General features: G+C 35.1%; 1 protein-coding gene across 4 annotated transcripts in view; it reads right to left on the reverse strand.

Annotated features, from left to right (window-relative positions):
- The window catches only part of grb14 (growth factor receptor-bound protein 14), an 85780-nt gene that overhangs the window by 22909 nt on the left and 40991 nt on the right, over positions 1 to 21880 (reverse strand). For 3 of the 4 annotated variants that reach the window (XR_007931567.1, XR_007931566.1, XM_051905166.1), the window contains one exon: positions 2897 to 3053. Coding sequence is in view for 1 of the 4 variants with exons in the window: in XM_051905166.1 (XP_051761126.1) it covers positions 2897 to 3053 (157 nt within the window). In the remaining 3 variants the exon portion in view is untranslated. Of the gene's footprint in view, positions 1 to 2896; positions 3054 to 4188; positions 4354 to 21880 lie in introns of those variants that run through there. The other variant, XR_007931568.1, reaches the window with a different exon arrangement.

Raw genomic sequence — 21880 nt, forward strand, 5'->3', positions numbered from 1 at the left:
GTTTGTTTCCAGCTCTGAGTTTTACCATCCTACTGCACCGTGGGCTTGACAGATTAATTATTAACACTCCTTTCAAAAATTATGCCTTGATAATGAGCAACCTTCAATAGTAATGAGAATGATGTGCGGGGGAGCTTGTTATTCCACTTTATCATTAAATATTATTCAACTCCTGCAACTCTAAATGCAAGTTTAATGACTAAATGGAAAGCATCTGTTTAGAAGCAGCCATCTGGAAGAGTTAGACTACTGTTATCTAATACTAATTAATTCCCATAGCGTTACTGCAGTGAATGGCCAGAGATCCTCACTGCTATAATGCAATAATGTTGTTTGCACTGGCTATGATCAAATGAGCTACGTCATCTCCATGCTGTTGTCTTTTTAGTCAGACAACAAATTAAGACAAAGTCAAAGCTCTAACTTTATAATAAAAATAAAAATATTCAATAAAACCTGTTTAGCAAATGTTTGCATAGACAGTAAAATGTAAAAGATCCTCTCTGAACAAATTCTAGCACTGCATGGCATAGTTTTGCCTCCACAAATTGGTTGCTAGTAGATTTCTTTATTGATAGTTGGACAACAGTAAAATATAGCCATTCTGTTTCTCTACACGTCATTTTCTGAGCGTCTGCCAATGGAATGACTTTAGTCAGAGATATCAAAGTAGGAATATACCAAATCTGATTTCAAAATGAACACAGTGTAATCAAATGGCATCTTTAGGAAACTAATGGCCCACTAAAAAGTGCATGAAAATAATTCCATATTAAAACTGGCAATCACCAACTATTCCCTAGTCTCACTCATTAGGGAATAAGATGCTTCAAGATCCCAATTTGAGCTGTTCTGAATGGAGACATCATGACACAGGGATCCTGCCAAGTGTTCCCACTAGCACTGCTACCTGTGTGAAACTCCAGCAATAAGACATGTTACGAAGAAGATAAATAATGCAGGTGGCGTCTTTAACCCCGGGAAGAGGAACACCCTGCTCGAATGTGAGCAGACGGAGGCTGTTGAATGTCTGGGCACATTCACACCAATCTGGAAACCAGCGTGCAAAACCTGTGTTTAATTACTGCATCAGAATCACTTCTCATCAGGCTGGAGCTAAGGCCCTGTTTACATCTAGTATTAAGATGCGTTTTGGTCGATCGAATCACAAGTGAACGAGGGAGACACATACCCGTTTACACCTGGCATTTAAATCCGTCTCTTTTGTCCACTTTCAACCACTTCTGTCCTGATTTCTTCGAGGGGAGGGTGTATGGGGGGTTAAAGAAATGGTTTTTCAGATCTTTCGATCTAATGGACATAATAAGCTTGCGCATTTTACATATGAACGCTACTGGAGATGACAGAAAACATACAGAGAGCATCAGCTTCCATTTCTGCTCTGACAGCCGCAAGGCGGTCCGAACGCTGTGAGTGTGTGTTAGGAATCAGGAATGTGAGAGAACATTGTGTTTGGTACGTTTTTCGTCTTCAAACCAAACGTGGGTCTTCAGCCGACAAAGTTTAAATCCCGTCTAATCCCATCTAAAATTTTAATTTTAAAAGTGTTTGTTTTCCAGTAGATGGCAGCAATCGTCCACTAAACCAATCCCACACTACGAAAGCAATGCGTTTTCGAGTACCTCTGGAAGTAGTTGAAAGTGGACAAGCTCAAAATGTTTTAGACCCCGTTTACACCTGTATTTAGCACTGTCCACTTGTGATCCAATCGACCAAAATGCATCTTAATCCCAGGTGTAAACAGGGCCTAAGAGACTAATTGACTTGTGAATGAATAATTTAGACTAGTTTTGTGAGCTGGATCAAGTGATTCATTCAAAAGATTCAACTCAAAAGAACAAATCATTCATGAATCAGACATCAGGAAAGTTAAGACAGATCAATGATTTTATTGTTAAGTAAATCTAAAACTATTAAAAAACAAATGTCTTTAAAGTTAAACTGGAATAAAATAAAATATATCATATGTATATAAACTTAAAAATAAGTTGAAGTATTAAAATTACTAAAACAAACAAATACAAAAGGACAAAAGCACATAACAAACTTACTAAAACTTTACTTACATTAAAACGAAAACCGAATAAAATCTGATTCAAAATATAAATAATACTAAAACAACAGTAGAGTCAAGATGTCAAGATTTTGAGAGAATAAAATGCTTCAGAAAACTTATAGCACAAATAACACATATGGGGCCAGATTTACTAACAGCTTGCATCAGTGCAAACCCTCTTTTGGCATTAAAAAACTACTGTCAGGATTTACTAAAGACACGAAGAGCAAAATTAGCACTGGAAAGGCATAGACTGAGTTGTTTTTGCAGCTGACCTTATTGCATATGCATTTGTAGGAGTTTTGGTTTCAGACTGAAAATTTATGGGAGGAGAGTATTTAAATGAATCATGCGAGGTGATTTACTAAGGTTTACGCTAGTCAATTTACTGGTATTTGCACCATTATTTACCTCCCCCCAAAAAACATCTTAAACCAGACTCTAATTTGTGCTGCTCTTGGTAGATTGTGTTAGTCATTATGGAAATGATCCAACTGCGTCTGTGTTCTTTAATTTGTGCGTCTGCATCAGTAGATCACGCGCAGAACTTTCTATTCCCATGAGCGTTTTTTTTAAACTGCACTCTCACGCTAACTTTCCCTGTTTAGTAAATCTGGCCCATGGACTTTTATGATTCTACCTCTTCAGAATCAAAATGTACATCCTCCTAACAATAATCAGCTTAAATGGATGATGAAATGCCTTTTATTTTTGACTGCATCACATTCCAAAAATATTCAGTTCATCCATTTGTTGCACTTTTTTTGCTGCATTTGTTTCTTGTTCAGATGCTTGTTGACTCAGTAAAGAGAAGCTTACCGATACTCAGATGTGGGATCTGCTCAAACAGGGTCCAGCTGTGGTCATCAATGCAGTGGTTCTTCAGGATGAACAGCTGGCAGATGTCCCGGGCAGTGATGTCACTGGGGACCTCCACTGCACGGCTGGTGTTGTCTTCACTGTACACTTTGATTACCTGCAACAAATGAAACCAGAAAGAGGCTTTGGCTGAATTCAGAATGCAATACAAGCTTACTGCTTACTAAATACAGCACAGTATGAACTGTTTACTGCCACATAAATAAATAAATAACACTGCCATTCAAAAGTTTGGGGTCGTAAATGTTTTTTTTTTTTTGTAATATTTTTGAAAAGAAGTCTCCTTCCGCTCACCACGGCTGCATTTATTTGATCACAAATACAGTGAAAACAGTACTATTGTGAAATATTATTACAATTTAAAATAACTGTTTTCTATGTGAATATATTGTAAAATGTAATTCATTTCTGTGATCAAAGCTGAATTTTCAGCATCATTACTCCAGTCTTCAGTGTCACATGATCCTTCAGAAATCATTCTAATATGCTGATTTTTAATAGTTTAAACAGTAGCTGTCACATGACCTCATCACTTTGCCATGTGCCACCCAGTTAATCTAATTGAGTGTACAATAAAAAATGTAATTTTTAGCAGGAAAGAGATGCAGATGTCATTTCCGGTTCATTCATCATGCTGAAAATGGAAGGTCAAATCAAGCACATTGCATTATGGGATACAGTACCCCACATAAGCTCTGCGCTATACAGAACCTTTCAACAAATATAGTCAGAAAATTCACATAATAGCAAGAATGCTAGCATGCTATTCTGAACACAATCATGAATTTTTCCATGCAAAGCAAGAGGTAACTTTAAAAGCGAGTTAATCTGTCACACTGCAACAAGCTCCTGCCATTTTACCTTTCTAATGATGATCATTAGATACACTCCTTTACCATCCCACAAGGACATTTTGAACTAAATTTCACTTCATGTCCTATATACAGTATGCAACAACCCGTTCATTCAAAGTGCAGACAGCCTGTGCTGCAGGAGAAGTCATGAATGTTCCCTTTCATGAGCGCTGGAGTTCCCTGCAACGCCTCATATCCTCATATGATGAGCTGAAGAACCCAATATAATCTCCTATTAGAGCTGTTAGAGTTTCGGTGAATTGATCCCCCAGAGAAACAGAGCAGCATTACAAACCCCTCGCATCGATTTCACACGCACACATACACAAAATAAATAAATAAAACAAACGAGTAAATTGGCGTTTCAACGCAACTTACCCCTGTGCTGGGTGGCAGGCAGGGCTGTGATTTGGGACTAGCTCGGCAGCTTATGTATGGCTGAGTGCACAGCATTTCTCAAGAGTTGAGTGAACATAAAACATAAACGCAAGTGTCTGCCGGGGAGCAGCGAGCTTCCTCTCTGTCTGCAGCCGAGCTCAAATGAGGTAATTAGAGAAAGCACGCTCAGTGCAGCCTCCGCTGCTGCATGTCACCATGGTTCTGTCCAATCACCTGCCACCGTTTATCCAGTGGGGGTGAGTCCCGCTCCGTCTGCCCCCCGCGTGCACACACCGGAGGGGGAGGGAGGCAGAAAAGTCACAAGATTTGCCCCACCTACCTATTCACACTATCTTGACAGGCCCCTGCCCTCTGCATAAATCCCAGCAAGCAATTAGAAAACTGCTGGTTAAATGTGAGACCCTACGGGTCAACCCGGACTGAAATTGCACAAGGTGGGTGGAGGGCGAGAGAGACAGAGTGAGAAAGTGAGTCACTTCTGCTATGCAGTACATTTTTTCATGAAATTAAATCATATTTGTTTGTTCAATTTAATCATAATATCACAGGTACAGTTCATTCAAAAATAAAATGGTGTCATTATTTAATCATTTCAAACCTGTATGCTGTTGAAAATTACATTTCTTCCCCATTGCTGTTTAGATTATTTATACAGAATTATAGTATTTATTCATATTTTAATTACACAGCTTTAATTTTTATATTTTCAGTTTTCATTTCAATTTTAGTTTAAGTTTTAGTAATTTTTGTTATGTGCATTAGTCATTTTTATTAGTTTTGGGGGTTTAAAAATTTAAATCTTATTGCTTTATTTTTATTATTCAGTTTCATTTTGAGTAACTTAATTTATGTTTAGATTAAAAATGGTGTTTTAATGTCACTTACCAATTCTCATACTGCAATGAAGAGGACAATGAGATTTGAGAGTTGCCATGGAGGAGAAGAATTTCAATAAATAATAATTATTTAAAATTGGGTCTTTTTGACTTCAGAAGACTTGGAATGTATTGCAAGCAGCATTGACTAATTTTATGATTTCTTTATGTTGCTTTTTTCCTTTTTGGAGCTTGACAGACTAAAGCCCTGGGTATATTTAGTTTTTTAACGCATACGCTAGTGTATGCACACAGTCGAATGCACAGCCTTGCAAAGTATACTTAATTTGACTCGTATGCATTCACAGGTGTTCGACACATGCACAGTTTTGAGCAATCTCTCGCCACAAGTTACAACCCACGCAAACATCTTTGTGTTCTTTCATGCTAGAGTTGTACAAATGAGGGTAATTTCTAACCTCTTCACACAATCTGCCATCTATGTAGGCCTCCATTGTCGCTGTAGCTTGCATGCGTTCCGGTCTGTTCTGTTTATGCAGTTTTTCTTTGACTACCTTGTAAATCGACGCCCCCCAGGGCACAGTTGCCACCTTGTGGATAAACTAATTACCGCAAAAAAATGACACGCGCATGTGCGACCTGAGTGTACAAGTACGCGCGGTTACAAAAATCCGGCGGTGCACGTACTCTTCTGATGACAAAATTTGCGTCACGCGCACTGTGCGGTCACGTAAAAAGAGAAGTATATTTTGGGCTAAAGTCACAATCAATGTTGCATGGAAAGGTCTGCATGAAAAAAAATAGAGCATTACAGGTGAGGGTAAATAAATCATGACAATTTACAGTGCACTGTCCCTTTAAGTGAACACAGGGATTTATTTTTCTTTTCCAATCCAAAAAACATGTTTTCTTGGGGATAATGTTTTAACTGATAATCAGTTTATTCATTCATTCGTTCATTCATTCACATTTATTTGTATAGCGCTTTTCACAATACATATCGTTTCAAAGCTGTTTTACAGAAACATTTTATAGGGTTTTCCTGTGTAAATTACCCCTTTCTGCCACCTTCTGCTACATTATAGCACTGATTTTATAATGTCTAAAGAGAAATCTAAATGAAAAACCATTGAGTAATCTTCTGCAGCCATCTAGTGGCTGTAGTTAAAAAAATTCATGTTATTTTAATTTTAAAAGTGTTTGTTTTCAGTAGATGGCAGCAATCGTCCACTAAACAAAAGCACATTTTTATCATGTTATCACCATGAATGTAGATCTTTTTTTAAAAGTGGATTTTACATCAAATGTTGCTATTTTATATTTTTAAATTATAATAAATTGAGGCAAATAAATAATAAAAAACACCAAAAATTCCTCAAAACTGCACAACTTTACAGTAAAAACATTAATATAGTGAGTGAGTGTTTTTAAAAAAAAAAGTTACATTATGTTACAAAATCACATTTTATTGTCTTAAGCTAGTTGGACAGAAAAAGAAATATTGTTGCCCTCTGTGTAACAACATAGCAAGCAGCATAGCATAACATAAGTAATAAATTAGCCTATTTTATTATATGAATAATATTATAACGAGATGAGTGATAGCTGCATAGTTTCTGGGGATAAGGGATAGTTTCCCCTCTTCCTTTTTCTTCCTTTGTCCTATGATACTGTATCATTGACATGATGTACAAATGAGTGGTAAAAACCTGACTGCGCGTTCCTTTATTTTATTTTTTTTTATTGGGAAAAATTTTCTTAACATTTATAGAGTTAAAAAGTTCTGCAGAACAGGAATGACCATGTAAGGAACATGGAAAGAACAATAGATAGGGGTTGAGAGAGAGAGAGACTTAAAAATGTGCACAAACATATGCACAAATTAACTGTTCACAATAATATGCATTCAGAAAATAGTTATGGTGAGCTTTCATTTCATGTCTACTTTAGAAATGTATGTGATACACTGTTTGAAAAATAACTGACTTGGGAAATGTGACATAATTCTGAGTGAAACAGGATATTCAGTGAGAGAAAATGTAGAATGTCAGCTGAAAAGGGCATTCCTGATGAGATCCGAAAGTAAAGTGTACTCTGATGAATAATGCACATTAAAGGGCAATCACACAGATTGAGTTTTAGCATTTAAAAACACAAGACTCAGAGAAAACAGATGACTAACTTTGGTCATAATCCATAAAGCTTGACCAGATCATATTTTTTGAAAGTCTAATATTCCCTTTTATCAACATAGTTTCTTAAATAACAAGACAAACATATTAATTTCTTCAAAGTTACAGAGTTAAAGGTTCTGCAGAACAGGAAGGACCCTGTAAGGTATATGGAAAGAGCATAGATGGGGGTTGAGAGAGAGAGAGAGAGAGTATGTGAAAGGCAGATTGGTAGAGACTAGGGAGGACACGCCAGTCCTCTTTCAGAGAGGAAAAGGAGGTCAATGCTCCCCAGCAGGGCCGGGGTTAGCAACCCTTTCAGCCAATCACAGTCTCCCACAGTGACATCATCTCCAAATGAGGTAAACGATCCACTGTTTAATCAGTAAGAGAGACCTACAAGACACAAAAAAGACAGAAAGGAGGAGGAAAACCCCTCTCGAGGACTGGCTCCATAAATCTCTCTGACAAGCATTTACCAGACCTAACCTGTTAAAGTCACAAGGTAATAAAACGAGCAGGGTTCTTGCTGCTTTCTTATCAGAGTAAATATAAACAGTCCTTAAAGGTAAATGAGTAATAGTCGGTAAAGTTAAAGAGCACCCTACAAGAGAAAATGAGATATTAAAATGGATAAATATGCTGGATGGTTGAAATGAAACTATTTTAAGTGGACTAAAAAGTGAACTCCTTTGCATTCATACTGTTCCTGTCCCATGAAAATGGGCTAAGATCTCAATATTGTTTCAGTCTCAGACCAGCATATTATATTGATTATAATATTCACAATAATACTAGGCAAATTTGCGATAAAGTGAACCTGGCATAAACAAGTCACACCACAGACTTAAAGAGTTTATAGCAGAATCGACTTTATTTTAAAAAGTGATGAATTTTGCAACATCAACACTGCTATTGAACTGAACCGAATCAACATTGAACAGACTTAAGCCGAAAAACTACACTATTATCATCTGTAGATTATGAAAAGCTTGTTTACACCACTTAATACAAACTTGCAACTCTGAGAAAAAAAGTCAGTCTTTTTTTCCCCCGCAGAATTGGACTTCATAACTCGCAATTGTGTTTATAACGCACAACTGTTAGTTTATAACTCGCAATTCTGACTTTATTTCTCGCAATTCTGGGTTTATATCTTGCAATTCTGACTTTGTAACTTGCAATTCTGACTTTATTTCTCACAATTGTGAGTTTATATCTTGCAATTGTGAAAAAAAAAAAAGTCAGAATTGTGAGATAAAAAGCTGCAATTACCATTGCAATTGCTTTTTTATTTTTTAGTGGCGGAAACAAGCTTCCATAGCTTATAACTGAACTGAACTCGTTTCATGATGAATTTTAGTCTCTAAACTGAACTGAATCAACACTGAACCGACTTGAGCTGAATAATACTGTAACACTACTGTCTTGCTACAGCTGCTTTACAGCAGATTTTGAATTAGTCTCATTTTAAAAAGTTTTCGCATCATTGATTCTGTTATTTTCCTGTTTATTAATGTGAAGTCACTGAAACACTCTGTGTTTTATAAAGTGCTATAGAAATAAAGGTGACTCGACTTAAAGTTGCAATGAAACGAAAGTAGCGTCAGATCTTTTCTCCCATATTGTGATGCATATCCAAGACTAATAGATTATCAAAAAAGAAATAAACGTAGATGGGGGACTTAGTTTAATGAATTGGTTGCTTATTGGATTTTGAGATGTGGGCATTGCACTTAAAGGGGTCATGACATGAGATATTCAATTTGCCTTCATCTGTTCGTTGTCCGACTAAGTTTTCTCAGTGTGTTCTGCACCGTTGGCTGAAATTGGTCCTCGTTGGCTTTTTTTCGGCCGTTTCGACATGCTGAATCGGCGTCGGAGCTCGTCGGTCAGTCGGGCCATCTGATCATTCTGATTGGCTGTTCAGCTACTGCCACCTGCTGGTACGGAAGGCATTTCTTCTTACGCAGGCACAGAACGGACGTCGGTGTCGAGCGTTGGTTTGGTGTGTCAGGGCAACTTTGGACCCAGACGCTGCCAACGTGAGCCAACCCCTGCAGTCTGCTTTCGTCGCCACTAGTTCGTCGGCGTCGGCTTGGTGTGTTCCAGGCTTAAGAGATCTTTGTACTATTAAAACATCCTGCAAGTTTCATAGCTTAAAACATCCTCCTTGTTATAAACAAAGCATTTATTTAATAATGATCCAAAAATGGCTCTTTTGGATATTGTGGGTTCTGTGACGTCACACCAGCAAATACATTTGCATATGACTGCCTCCAGAGCAAGACATTGACCAATAGTTTTACATCCTCACACCGTAAGCCCCGCCCACTGGCATTCAGTCACTTAACGGCTGACATTTGCCTACACTGGATGTGAGCGTCACGTCAAAAGCAAATAAAAGCCATTATAATCACTGATGCTGTCTACACTGATACAGTATACAGATGCGTTCTCAGTTTCTGACATACTCCACAAGCTTGAGTCTGTCGACAACAGGACAAATGAATGAATAAAAGACCGTTTGCTTTGACGCATCCAGTTTAAACAGCTCATTTCTGTCTCTGTGCAGACTTCAGAAAGATCTCAGCGTCAGAAATGTGGACGGTATTTTAATGGCATCCCGGATCACGTCGGAGGATTATATGTTTGTTCGGAGCATTTTGTTTTGTAAACGAGGCACAGTGTAATGGAGAGTTTGCCAAAGAAACTTTTGTTGAAAGATGAAGCAGCCAAATGTATTAAATCTGACAGCAGCTACATCACAAACCGCAAGTGAATGATTTCATAATGTCTGTTTTCAAAACACTAACTCATGTGCAATAGCGAGTGGGCGTTGATACTGTTGCAATGGCATAACAGTGGCTGTTTAAAAATGGATCATTTCAGACAGAGGGTCAGAATGAGGGTTTTCCACATTTTTACATTAAAAATCCATGATATAACTCCTTTAAAAGTGGATGCAGATGAGTCTATAAATATATATAATATAAACATACATATAAATGCAACATATGCACGATCGAGTTGTTCACAATAAGATCTATAATATGCATTTAGAACATACTGTAGATGAGTTTTCATTTCATGTCAACATTAAAATCAATGTGAAATGCTGTTTGCAGGGCAATGGAAAGAAAAAAAATGCATTTGAGACTCGTGCTAGATGCTGCAAAAGACAAAGATAAAGATGACTTCCAAGGCCAGGTACATGCAAAAGTAAAAAGAGTCATTTTTTGCTTTAAAGTGAATTGTATTCAGACCATCTCCCAAATGGCCTGTTTGGTTCCCTCTAAAAACGGTTGCGTTCATTCACTGTAAATCCTTGCATAACATTCTGAGACTTTTCAAAGATTTTTCTAATGCAAAGATTTGTCAGATTTTCTAATGCAATTCAGAAATGACAGGGTAAAAGGTTACTATTAACCTTTTCATGAACAGATTAAAAAAGAATTCAAAAGCACCATGTGAGAATCTGCACCCACCCCTGCCTCTCCCAAATGAACTCTTAGCAAACATTTGTTTGGATTAGTTAAAAATAAAGTCGATTAGGAGGTTAGTGTTTCAGAGTTAAAAATCTTTAAGGAGAAAATGCAAGTTGAGGCGCACACTATCTCACTTCCACTATGCTATCTCAATTGTTTCTCCTAGACGGCAACAAGATTAAATGTAGTTTAAATGGAGCCTTTGCTGAAGTCTCCTGTTTCTCAGATTTAATCTGTCTCCTTTTACAAGCGATCATCTCAATGTCTCAAATTGTGCTTAGTTTCAGCAAAATACTAAATCTGCTATTCTCATCAAATTCTCCCAAAACAAAATGTTTTTAGTTATGCGTCTATATGTAATCAACTGACTCATTTGTGGGAATTTTAGGAGAAACATGTGAGACGTATTTCATTGAAACATACTCAAGAATCCTTGTGAAAACCGGTTCTCCTGTAGTCTTTCATAAAACAATAAAACTGCATGTATTTATGCTTGTTATTGGACAAAGTAAACCCAGCACAATGCTATTTTCATCAACAATACAAGATACATACGTAGAATAAAGTATGGTTAATGCCAATTTGTTTTCACCATGATTTTTAATTGACCCAACCTAACCCGGGAAGCTGGATTCCCACTTGTAATTTTGATTCTGAGGTGGTTCATGTGCTCAACTCATAAATATTGTGACACGACTAAAGACAGCATGAGACTCGCTGGCTCAAGGACGGGAACATAAAGAGCAGTTCAGCAGCCTGAATGAACCTTGAACTGTTGTTCTGCAGCTGCAGCGCTATCTGAAACACAGAGCTTCACATCTACCTCGCGTTCCTTTCATCCATCACCCTTATCTCATTCGTATCAGTCAATTCACACTAGTCTTTTCCATTTCTGATGCATTTACAGATAAATATATGTGATTTTCACTGTGCTTTTGGAAAGCAATGCTGTCATTATCCATGCATACTTGAAATATTACATATAAAGTCACTTCAAAATACTCAATATATTTGATGAGAGCAAAGTTCAGAAAAAAATGGCATTCTGTTTGCAGCATTTATGATTAATTGTTCAATGTACACATGTATGAAACAAGGTGTGTTGATGTTCACAGTGGATTGCAGTGACAAAGCTACCGGAAGTCATTCATTTTCTCTCTCTTTTTAAAAATAAATATCAATATTTGTTGAATGTAATTATTTGTATAGAGACAATATTTTTGAGATTTTTAATCTCTCCCCAACTTGCCTAAAAAATGCCTTTAACTAATTAAAAAGCTAAAATAAATAAAGAAATAAAGAAAGAAAAAATAAAGAAAATCAAATTTAAACTGTTGAAGCTAATTTGAAAGATTAGTGAATAAATAATTAAATAAAAATCTAATTAAAACAGTTGAAACTAATTTGAAAGATTAGTGAGTAAATAAATAAAAGAATGAAAATAAAAATGTTGAAGCTAATTTGAAAGATTAGTGAATAAATAAATAAATAAATAAATAAATAAATAAAAGAATAAAAGTAAAAATGTTGAAGCTAATTTGAAAGATTAGTGAATAAATAAATAAATAAAATAAAAACAATTTAAGCTAATTTGAATGATTAATGAATGAATAAATAAATAAATAAATAAATAATCAGAGTAAAACTATTGAAGCTAATTTGAAAGATTAGTGAATAAATAAACAAATAAATAAATAAAAACTATTAAAGCTAATTTGAAAGATTAGTGAATAAATAAACAAATAAATAAATAAAAACTATTGAAGCTAATTTGAAAGATTAGTGAATAAATAAATAAATAAATAAATAAAAACTATTGAAGCTAATTTGAAAGATTAGTGAATGAATAAATAAATAAATAAAAGAATGAAAATAAAAATGTTGAAGCTAATTTGAAAGATTAGTGAATAAATAAATAAATAAAAACTATTGAAGCTAATTTGAAAGATTAGTGAATGAATAAATAAATAAAAGAATGAAAATAAAAATGTTGAAGCTAATTTGAAAAATTTGTGAATAAATAGATAAATAAATAAATAAATGAAAATAAAAATGTTGACGCTAATTTGAAAGATTAGTAAATAAATAAATAAATAAAAAAGAATCAAATTAAATCTATTGAAGCTATTTTGAAAGATTAGTAAATAAATAAATAAATGGAGCTAATTTAAAAGACTTCAATGAACATTTGCTATTTAGGCAACATGAGTGACAGCGACCTTTAGAAATGTGACAAAGTTGAACAGAGTTTATGCAAATGAGCTGCGATGTCATTCAGACAGCGTGTCAAGAGAGTGTGTTACAAAGGCAGCACGTTAGAATAAAAATAATTCAACTGAAAGTCACTGCATGGACATCCATCCCAACTCAAACTAGTCAGACCTTGAGGTTCCATAAACATGACACTTGTAACCTATCACAAAAGCTATAAATGAAAAGTTGAAAGCTCTTTGAGTATCTGTGATCTCATTAGTAAAGTGTGCATTTGACATGTTTAATAGGCGCTGAATTATCTAAAACATAAACCCTGTAAGTGGTGAAACATTTTGAGAGGTTAAAAAGTAAACCCTTTTTTTTTGTGCTAGAAGCACATTTACATACCTGCATACCTATGAATACTAATGAAATCACTCACTCCTGCAGGTATCATGTGAACAGCCAAACTATTCCTTTCCACCATCATGCGTATGAAGATTTGCAGAGAGCCGCTCACAGCATGTTAACAAACCTCCAACACTGTGCTTGACCTTTCCTCAGCTCTCGCACAAATGTCATTTTATCAGCGTGGCTTTTCCAAGAGCACTTCCACAAGCTGTCAGATCTGCAGTATTTTCAGCAGCACACTACAGTCAGGCCATTGTTTAACTCATCTCAGCGGGTATTAGCCTGTCCGACTGAGTGCCGAGAGTGTGTCTTTTGGCAAAGGATACGGTGATGACAAAAACGATGAGGAGATCAGAATTCCCTGCCAGTGACATTTACAGGTGTTTAAACGCTGCTCTATATTACACATGCAAAAAAAAACAGAGGAATGCTCTGTGTTCATATAAAACAAGCTATTATCTGCAATGAACTGGATCCACTTCCAAAAGTGATTTGCCAGGGAATGTTGCAACACTGTACAACACTGAAATAAATGCAACTTAATAGTTCTGGATATAAAGTTGTTGTTTTTGTCTTTTTTTCCAAAATCAATCAAAAACCAAGTATGAAGGGTTGAATGAATTAGCAGGCGGACACAAGTTTGGACACACCTGCTTATTCCTTATTATGATTATTTTTTAACATCTTATAACAAAAGTACAGTCATAAAAACTCACAAATGGAAAAATGTGAATAAGGTATAGTGACCGAAATGAAAACCTGTATATATTTGAGCTGCTTTTTTAGCGAGATTCCAGCTTTAAACAATCTGGACAATCTTGATCTCAATTAAATCTATTAAATAAATAAAATAATAATGAAAAACCTTTATATAAAATATATCTCTTAATCAATTAATTTATTTATAATAAATATATACATATTATATACGTATATATATTAGGGCTGTCAATAGATTAATTTTTTTAATCGCGATTAATCGCACACTTATCGTGAAATTAAGCATACACCATTTATCTTGTTTAACACGTCCATTTTGCCATCATTGCCTACATCCAGCAAAGTAAACCATCAGATTGAAGTGTGATTTCACAAAACTGTATTTTTCAGCTTTTTTCAAGGTAAATTTAGATGTCTTTCCAAAAAAGGACACCAAATAACCAAATGATATGATTTCATATAATTCATACATTTATGTACACCAAAGCACCCATAATTTCTTAAGGTGATGATACACGTGTCAACTTTTTGAGCAATGTTGCCGTCAACGGGCAACTTGATGAGACACAGGCCAACTAATTAGGCCAACGGACAGTTGGCAGCAACTAATCAGAGAGGAGCAAATCTATTGCCAACCCAATAAATACTTGATTATAAACACTTGTTAGGCACTTTATTTCAACTTTTCAAATATTTTCTTTATTTTAATTAAAGATAAATGCTTTTGCGATCTGATTTGTTATAGGAAAAGGGAGAAGAGCGAGTTCGACAAAAGGCGGATTCGAACCCGCGTCAAAAGCTACATTCATATGCCATACGCCCTACCGCCTACGCTACTACAGACTGGCTTAATTACAGCTTACACGCATTACATTGGACAGTTGTTGGTATTTTAAACATTATATGAGGTAAATTCCCTGTTTTGGGTTGACGCATGACAACTTACTAGCGTAAAAAGATATAAGTTCATGCTCCCTTTCTCCGCTCCACTGCCACTGAGAGGCCGCCATCTTGTTTGAATTTTTTCTGAAATCTCCAAACTGATCACGTGATCGGCTGCTAACATTCTGATTGGAGGATCTCAAAAAATTGCCCAAAATTGATCTAACGTATCCAGATATAAATGTATTGCTCATTCACAGTGGGAAAGTGCCCAAGCAACATTGCTCAAAAAGTTGCCCCGTGTATCATCACCTTAAGTCTTTTCTTCCTGTAGGGGAGAGTACAATCATTTTCTATGAATTAAATGGAAATCATATTAAATACAATTTATTGTGTAATCAAAATACCAATAATCCCCAGACGAAAAAAAAAAAAAAAACCTTAGCATGTGACTTTTAATTATAAACAAGCCCGAAAAACACCGGGACTCTTATTTTGAAATGTCTACTATTGCAGGCTGATCCCTCAGATGAGAGAGATAAAATATGCATTCTTACAACCATCTAAAACATATTATATAAAGACCATAAAGTAGACATTGTCATAATTCATCAACTCGAGTTCATTAGCAATCGCTTGGCATAAATGTGCGCTATTCATTGGTTGAGAATCACAGCAGTCTAAAGCCCTGTTGCGCGAGCCTGTGCGCGCAACAGCGCCGCCTTGTGACTTTTGCAACTTGCAGCGCTCTTTGTGAAATATCCACCGTGTCTCTGCAGCGCACGTGGGAGTGTCAGGGGGAGTAAACAGTTCTCGCGCACAAAGAACGAACAGGCGAGGGGAGATTCTCCAGTAGTTAATCGATCGCGGATGGTTTCATTATCTCGGGCTGATACAAAAGTATAAGAGGATAAAAATAATAAAAAGCAAAAATGTGTCTCCAAATATACTTCCATTTACTTTTGATCAAAATGAGAAACATAATTCTGTCAAATGTTTTCAAACTTTCACCGTACGTGTTCACCTAGTCATACACAATGAGAAATTATGACCGAATGTCAGATGACCAACTGAGATTTTGTGTGCAGCCAATCCACCAATGAATTACAGAATGTTATGGTTCAAATAACAATGAAATCTCTCGCATTAACAATTAATGTAATGTTTTTGTAAAAAAACAGAAATAATAAATGTTCATACCCTTTTCTGCAGGCAGAGAGGTGTGATAGCGGGCAATGTGACTCTTCTGGCGTGGAAATTCATACTGCTGTCCTCAGCACGGATCTCTTCCGTACACCTTCAGATCCGAGTGACGTTTTTTGTTAATAAACAGCTGTAGCCGTGAAGTTAGTGAACGTTAATGTCTGCTCTTTTAAATCTTTGATAAGTCTCTGGAGTCTGCTTTCCTCCCAGGGACGAGTCCGCGTGTGACTCGGAGGGAGATGCGTTCTCCTCTAGACTCATCCTTCTGTGGCCTTGGGAACTCGGAAAGTGTTTTTTTCCCTGCAGAAAAAGCTCCACATTCTAATAAAAACTCCTGATAAAACAGCCGCATAAAGGAGTATAGATAGAACATCAGGGAGGTCTGAGAAAAACTACAACTTTATCTCACGGCAGATGATGTGACCTCCACTGCAGACCATCTCCCAAAAAAGAGCTGAGGAAGGCAAAAACTATTTTTGGCTTTGTGAACATTAAGAGTTATTTGGTAACATTACAACCCTAGTGTTGTAGGATTAACCAGCCCTCCAGGACAAGACGCTTTTAGAGTGCAGAAATCCCCCGCTGAGACAACGCATTGATTCAGACCCCTAATCACAGCCCATAACAACTTTCATGTCAACTATCATACTCTTTCATATGAACATCCTCGACATGGAAAGATGGTTTTTTTCTTTCTTTCTGTGAACTAAACATTGACAAATTGATTTCATGATCCAGGTAAAATTTTGATCCAGGCTAAAATAAATAAAATAAAATAAAATAAAATAATAAACAAAAAGAAAAAATAAAATAAATAAAAATAAATAGGAGCTAATATGAAAGACTAGTAAGTGAGTGAGACAATAAATAAAAAAAAAAAAAAAAGAAATTTTAATTAAAATAATTTAAGCTAATTTGAAAGACTAGCAAATTAATAAATAAAAACAATTGAAGCTAATTTAAAAGATAAGTAAACAAACAAAGAAACAAACAAACAAACAAGCGAATTGAATTAAAACTAACTAGCTGAAGCTAATTTGAAATAGGAAATAATGGCAAATATATAAATAAATAAATACATTAATGAAAAAATAAATAAATTAATAAATAAATGCATAAATAAATAAATAAGAAAATAAGAAAATCAAATTAGAACAATTAAAACTCATTTGAAAGACTAGCAAATAAATAAATGAATGAATGAAAAAATTAATGAATAAATAAATGCATAAATAAAAAAATGCATGAATAAATAAATAAATAAATGCATGAATAAATAAATAAATAAATAAATAAGAAATTAAAAATTAAAACAATTAAGTAAACAAAGTAAACAATAAGTAAGCAAACAAACAAGCGAACTGAATTAAAACTAACTAGTTGAAGCTAATTTGAAATTTGAAATACTGGCAAATATATAAATAAATAAATAAATAAATAAAAAATATGAATGAAAAAATAAATCAATTAATAAATAAATGCATAAATAAGAAAATAAAGAGAATCAAATTAAAACAATTAGAACTAATTTGAAAACAAGTAAATTTATTAAATAATAAATAAGATACGAATTAAAACAATTGAAAACCAATTTGACAGACTAGCAAATAAATAAATGAATGCAAGAATGAATAAATAAATAAATAAATGAATGCAAGAATGAATAAATAAATAAATAAATGCATGAATAAATGAATAAATAAACAAGAAATTTAAATTAAAACAATTGAAGCTAATTTGAAAGACTAGCAAATAAATAAATGAATGAATGAAAAAAATGAATAAATAAATGCATGAATAAATAAATAAATAAACAAACAAACAAACAAACAAGAAATTTGAATTAAAACAATTGAAACTAATTTGAAAGGCTAGTAAATAAATAACTAAAATTAAAACAACTGAGGCCAATTCATATGCCATGCTCTGAGCTACAGGAATGCACTGTATTGATAGCTCACGGCCTTTCATGCATTGACGTCCTGTCTCACATGAAGTTCTGTACTGAGATCTGTCTGTGTAACACTTTAAGATTTCTGTAGGTGGAAAGTAACTCATTGTGAAGGAAGTGGAATGCTGACATGAACCCAAAACTCACTGCTGGAGAAGGAGAGGGAGGTGTAAGAGGAGTCGAGTTACATGCCTGCTCATGCGGAGCGCACAAGACTGCAAAACACCGTGAGGCCTGTGCTGTATGAATTATGAGTGCACTGATATTGACAATCTAGTGATACCGATAAGCAATGAAGGCATATATTGATCACCAATAAATGGCCAATATTAAAGGAATAGATCACCCAAAAAAGAAAATTTACTGTTAATTTTCTCACCCTCAGATTCAGTAGTACAGTAAAGAAGATTTTGTCCTTGATCCTTGGTGATTCGTATAATGCAAGTCAATGAGTGCTGTCACTTTGAGAGTATTAAAACACTAAAATAAATAGTTTGTTTGCTTAAAAGTAAATTTAGCCATCACAACATCATACAGCAGGGTTTCCTAAGCTGAGGTTCATGAGCACAAAAAATAAATAAATAAATAAATAAATAAATAAAATAAAATAAAATAAAAACTAATTTTAAAAGGAAGGATAAGATGCCTTTCCTGTCTTTTCTTTGTGACAGATCAATCAAACTCTGCAGTAAACAGGTTGTGTGACATGCCCTCATGCTCATAAACCATGAACAAAACTACACAGAAAAACAACAACAACAACCCAGATTATGGGTTATACAGGTTCACTTGCAATTAAAATAAATATGGGTTTTGTATGGTGAATTATTGGCTGTCAAAAGCATGAAAATAATCAACAATGAATTTCATTATTGATTATTAAAACCTTCTACGGTGCTGAAAAAAACAACATTATATGAAAGAAAAAAAAAACATTTGAAAAAGCATAACAGTTTCATGTGGGCCATTCTGTCAGGTGCTTTGATGGATTACTTCTGCTTTTTAATGTGTTTCAGAGGTGATTTCACCAGCGCATAACTTACATTAAAGGTTTATATTCTTATCTGTAAATGTTAGAGATTCAGCGTGTCCTAACAGCAAACAAGTCTTCAAAGCACTCACTGAGTGAGCACATCTTCTCTAATACTGGGATGTATAATATCATGCTTTATAAATCCAGAAATAAAAAATTCTGAATTAAAGAAACACTGTAAACCCAAATAAGTTGGCAAAACTAAATTAGCATAACAAAACATTAATCACTACTGAATCTCCCACTTAACATTAATCTTGCACAAAAAAACATTATATAACACTTAATTTTAGCATTTACTCTCCCTTTCGAGTGCCATGGGTAAAGCATGCTGGGAAACAGAAATCCTAGCCCAGTTTCAGTTAAACAAGTTTATCTAAATGAAAAGAAATAAGTTCATAAAACTCAAAACAATGAAACAGTTCAGTTTACTTAAAATTAGGGCTGAAACGATTAGTTGACATTATTGGCAACGTCGACAATAAAAAATTGTCGACAGATATTTTTGTTGTTGAATAGTCTTTTAATCTCATATGACCTATATGAAGGGCCTGCAATAATGTGGTTTGACCAGTGGGGCGCTGTAGTGCAATACTGTAATGCAGCCCTCCCGGATCCAATCCAATAGAAGAAGACACGGCGCTTCGGAGTGCATAGTTCAAACGATGTCGAACCCCGTAAAATGTGGGAGTTTAACATAGCATAAAACATAAACAACGTTTAGGATAACTACAAAAAACGCTGTCATGCAGGGCCACTCAATTCAAACTCACTGTTCTCACGCCACACGTCCGTTTTCTCACGCAGTAAAAGATACATAGCAGAGCAAAGAGGACACAGACAACATGGCAACAGATAAGGCAGATCAGGTTACTTTTGATATAAAACAGACTCGGATTTTAAATTCTGTCAATTTTACTACGGGATTCAAACAATACATGTGGTTTTGGCGCTCTTTAATGTGGCGCTTAAACGCTGTAGCGCCTCAGGTCAAGCGGCACGTGAACCTATTAGCTTCCTCTTTTTTGCTATTACAGCACGAAATAAACATGAATGAACATCAAAAAGTATGTTGAAAGATACAGTACAACTTACTGAAATTAAGTCATCTGTAATCACTTAATCAGAGTTTCAACCGCAGAAAGACGTCAATAAAACAGCTTGCAAACAAGTGTCACAAAATGATACATTTACCTCAGGAAAGCCATTCAATGACCATAAACCATAAAGGAGGAAAGAAATCTAGAGAGGAGCATTTAAAAAAAAAAAAATGCACTATTACATATTCATATTTTTACTCTTATTAAAAAGTTATTATTACAATTCCCAGATTTGATCAAAAAAACAGTACCAGTCATTGTAACAATTGGACTATTGATGACTTCTGAGGAGGAAAGGAAACTTGAAGGTGTATTCAGTTGGCTCAAAATTCATTAAAAACACTTTCAAAAGCTGAAGTGATTTCCTTGTTTTATTTATTAAAGTATAGCTCAATATTTTAACTAATTGCTAAAGTGGAATAATCGAACAAAGCATACTGATTAACCAGTGTAATAATCGATGATTAGTCAATTAATCGTAATAATAATAGTTAGATTAATCGATTATCAAAATAATTGTTTGTTGCAGCCCTACTTAAAGGGATAGTTCACCCAAAAATGAAAATTTGATGTTTATCTGCTTACCCCCAGGGCATCGAGACACGCCTTCCTTATTCAACTTACGGAACGAACGCGGCGGCAGTTCCGTTTTTTCCGTAAGTAGAATAGGGAAGGCGTAGGACATACAGCGTAAGCTTTAAGAAGAATACGGAAAGCGGAAGCGATCATTTGTGTTTATAAAGCACATACATTTGTATTTTTTAAGAAAATGACCGATCGTTTCGCTAGATAAGACCCTTATTCCTCATCTGGTATCATTTAAAGCCCTTTGAAGCTGCACTGAAACTGTAATTTTGACCTTCAACCGTTTGGAGAGACCATTGAAGTCCACTATAAGGAGAATAATCCTGGAATGTTTTAATCAAAAACCTTAATTTCTTTTCGACCGAAGAAAGAAAGACATGAACATCTTAGATGACATGGGGGTGAGTAAATTATCAGAAAAAGTTTATTTGAAAGTGGACTAATCCTTTAAACTACGCCAGAGCGCGTACACACCTCACGCACCGGATGCCGTGCGTGCGCTTAAGGCAGTTGGACATAGTGGTGTATTAGAGGTAAAAAATGCTATAAATATTGTTCGATTTCTTGCACAAACCGATCGTTTCGTGTCTTAGGACATCAATGTGTCGTCACAAGCCACAGGATTTAATTTGATTTGTCTGTGCATGTTTTTTTGACTCTTATAGATGGCGTTCCCATTGACATGCATTATACGACTGACAGACCGCAACGGTTGGAGTTAAAAATCATCATTTGTGTTCTACTGAAGAAACAAAGTCACCTACATCTTGGATGCCCTGGGGGTAAGCAGATAAACATCAAATTTTCATTTTTGGGTGAACTATCCCTTTAAAATATATCAGTTCTGTGAACTTAAAACAAAAAAGAAAGTGCTAAATACTCATAAAAGTTCATTTGACTGAACTAAATTGTTTAATTTAAGTTTGTCCTACTCAAACCAATTCATTATTTTGAGCGTTAGGATTTACAGTGAACAATCAACAGACTAATTATCAACAATCATTAGTTACAGCCCTATATGAAACCACTGAACTTCACACTTCTGCTGCTATTTATTCAACTTAAAAAATGGTCAATTTCCCGTTGTAGCCCATGTCA

The sequence above is a fragment of the Ctenopharyngodon idella genome, chromosome 9, assembly GCF_019924925.1.
Source record: "Ctenopharyngodon idella isolate HZGC_01 chromosome 9, HZGC01, whole genome shotgun sequence".
Taxonomy (NCBI): domain Eukaryota; kingdom Metazoa; phylum Chordata; class Actinopteri; order Cypriniformes; family Xenocyprididae; genus Ctenopharyngodon; species Ctenopharyngodon idella.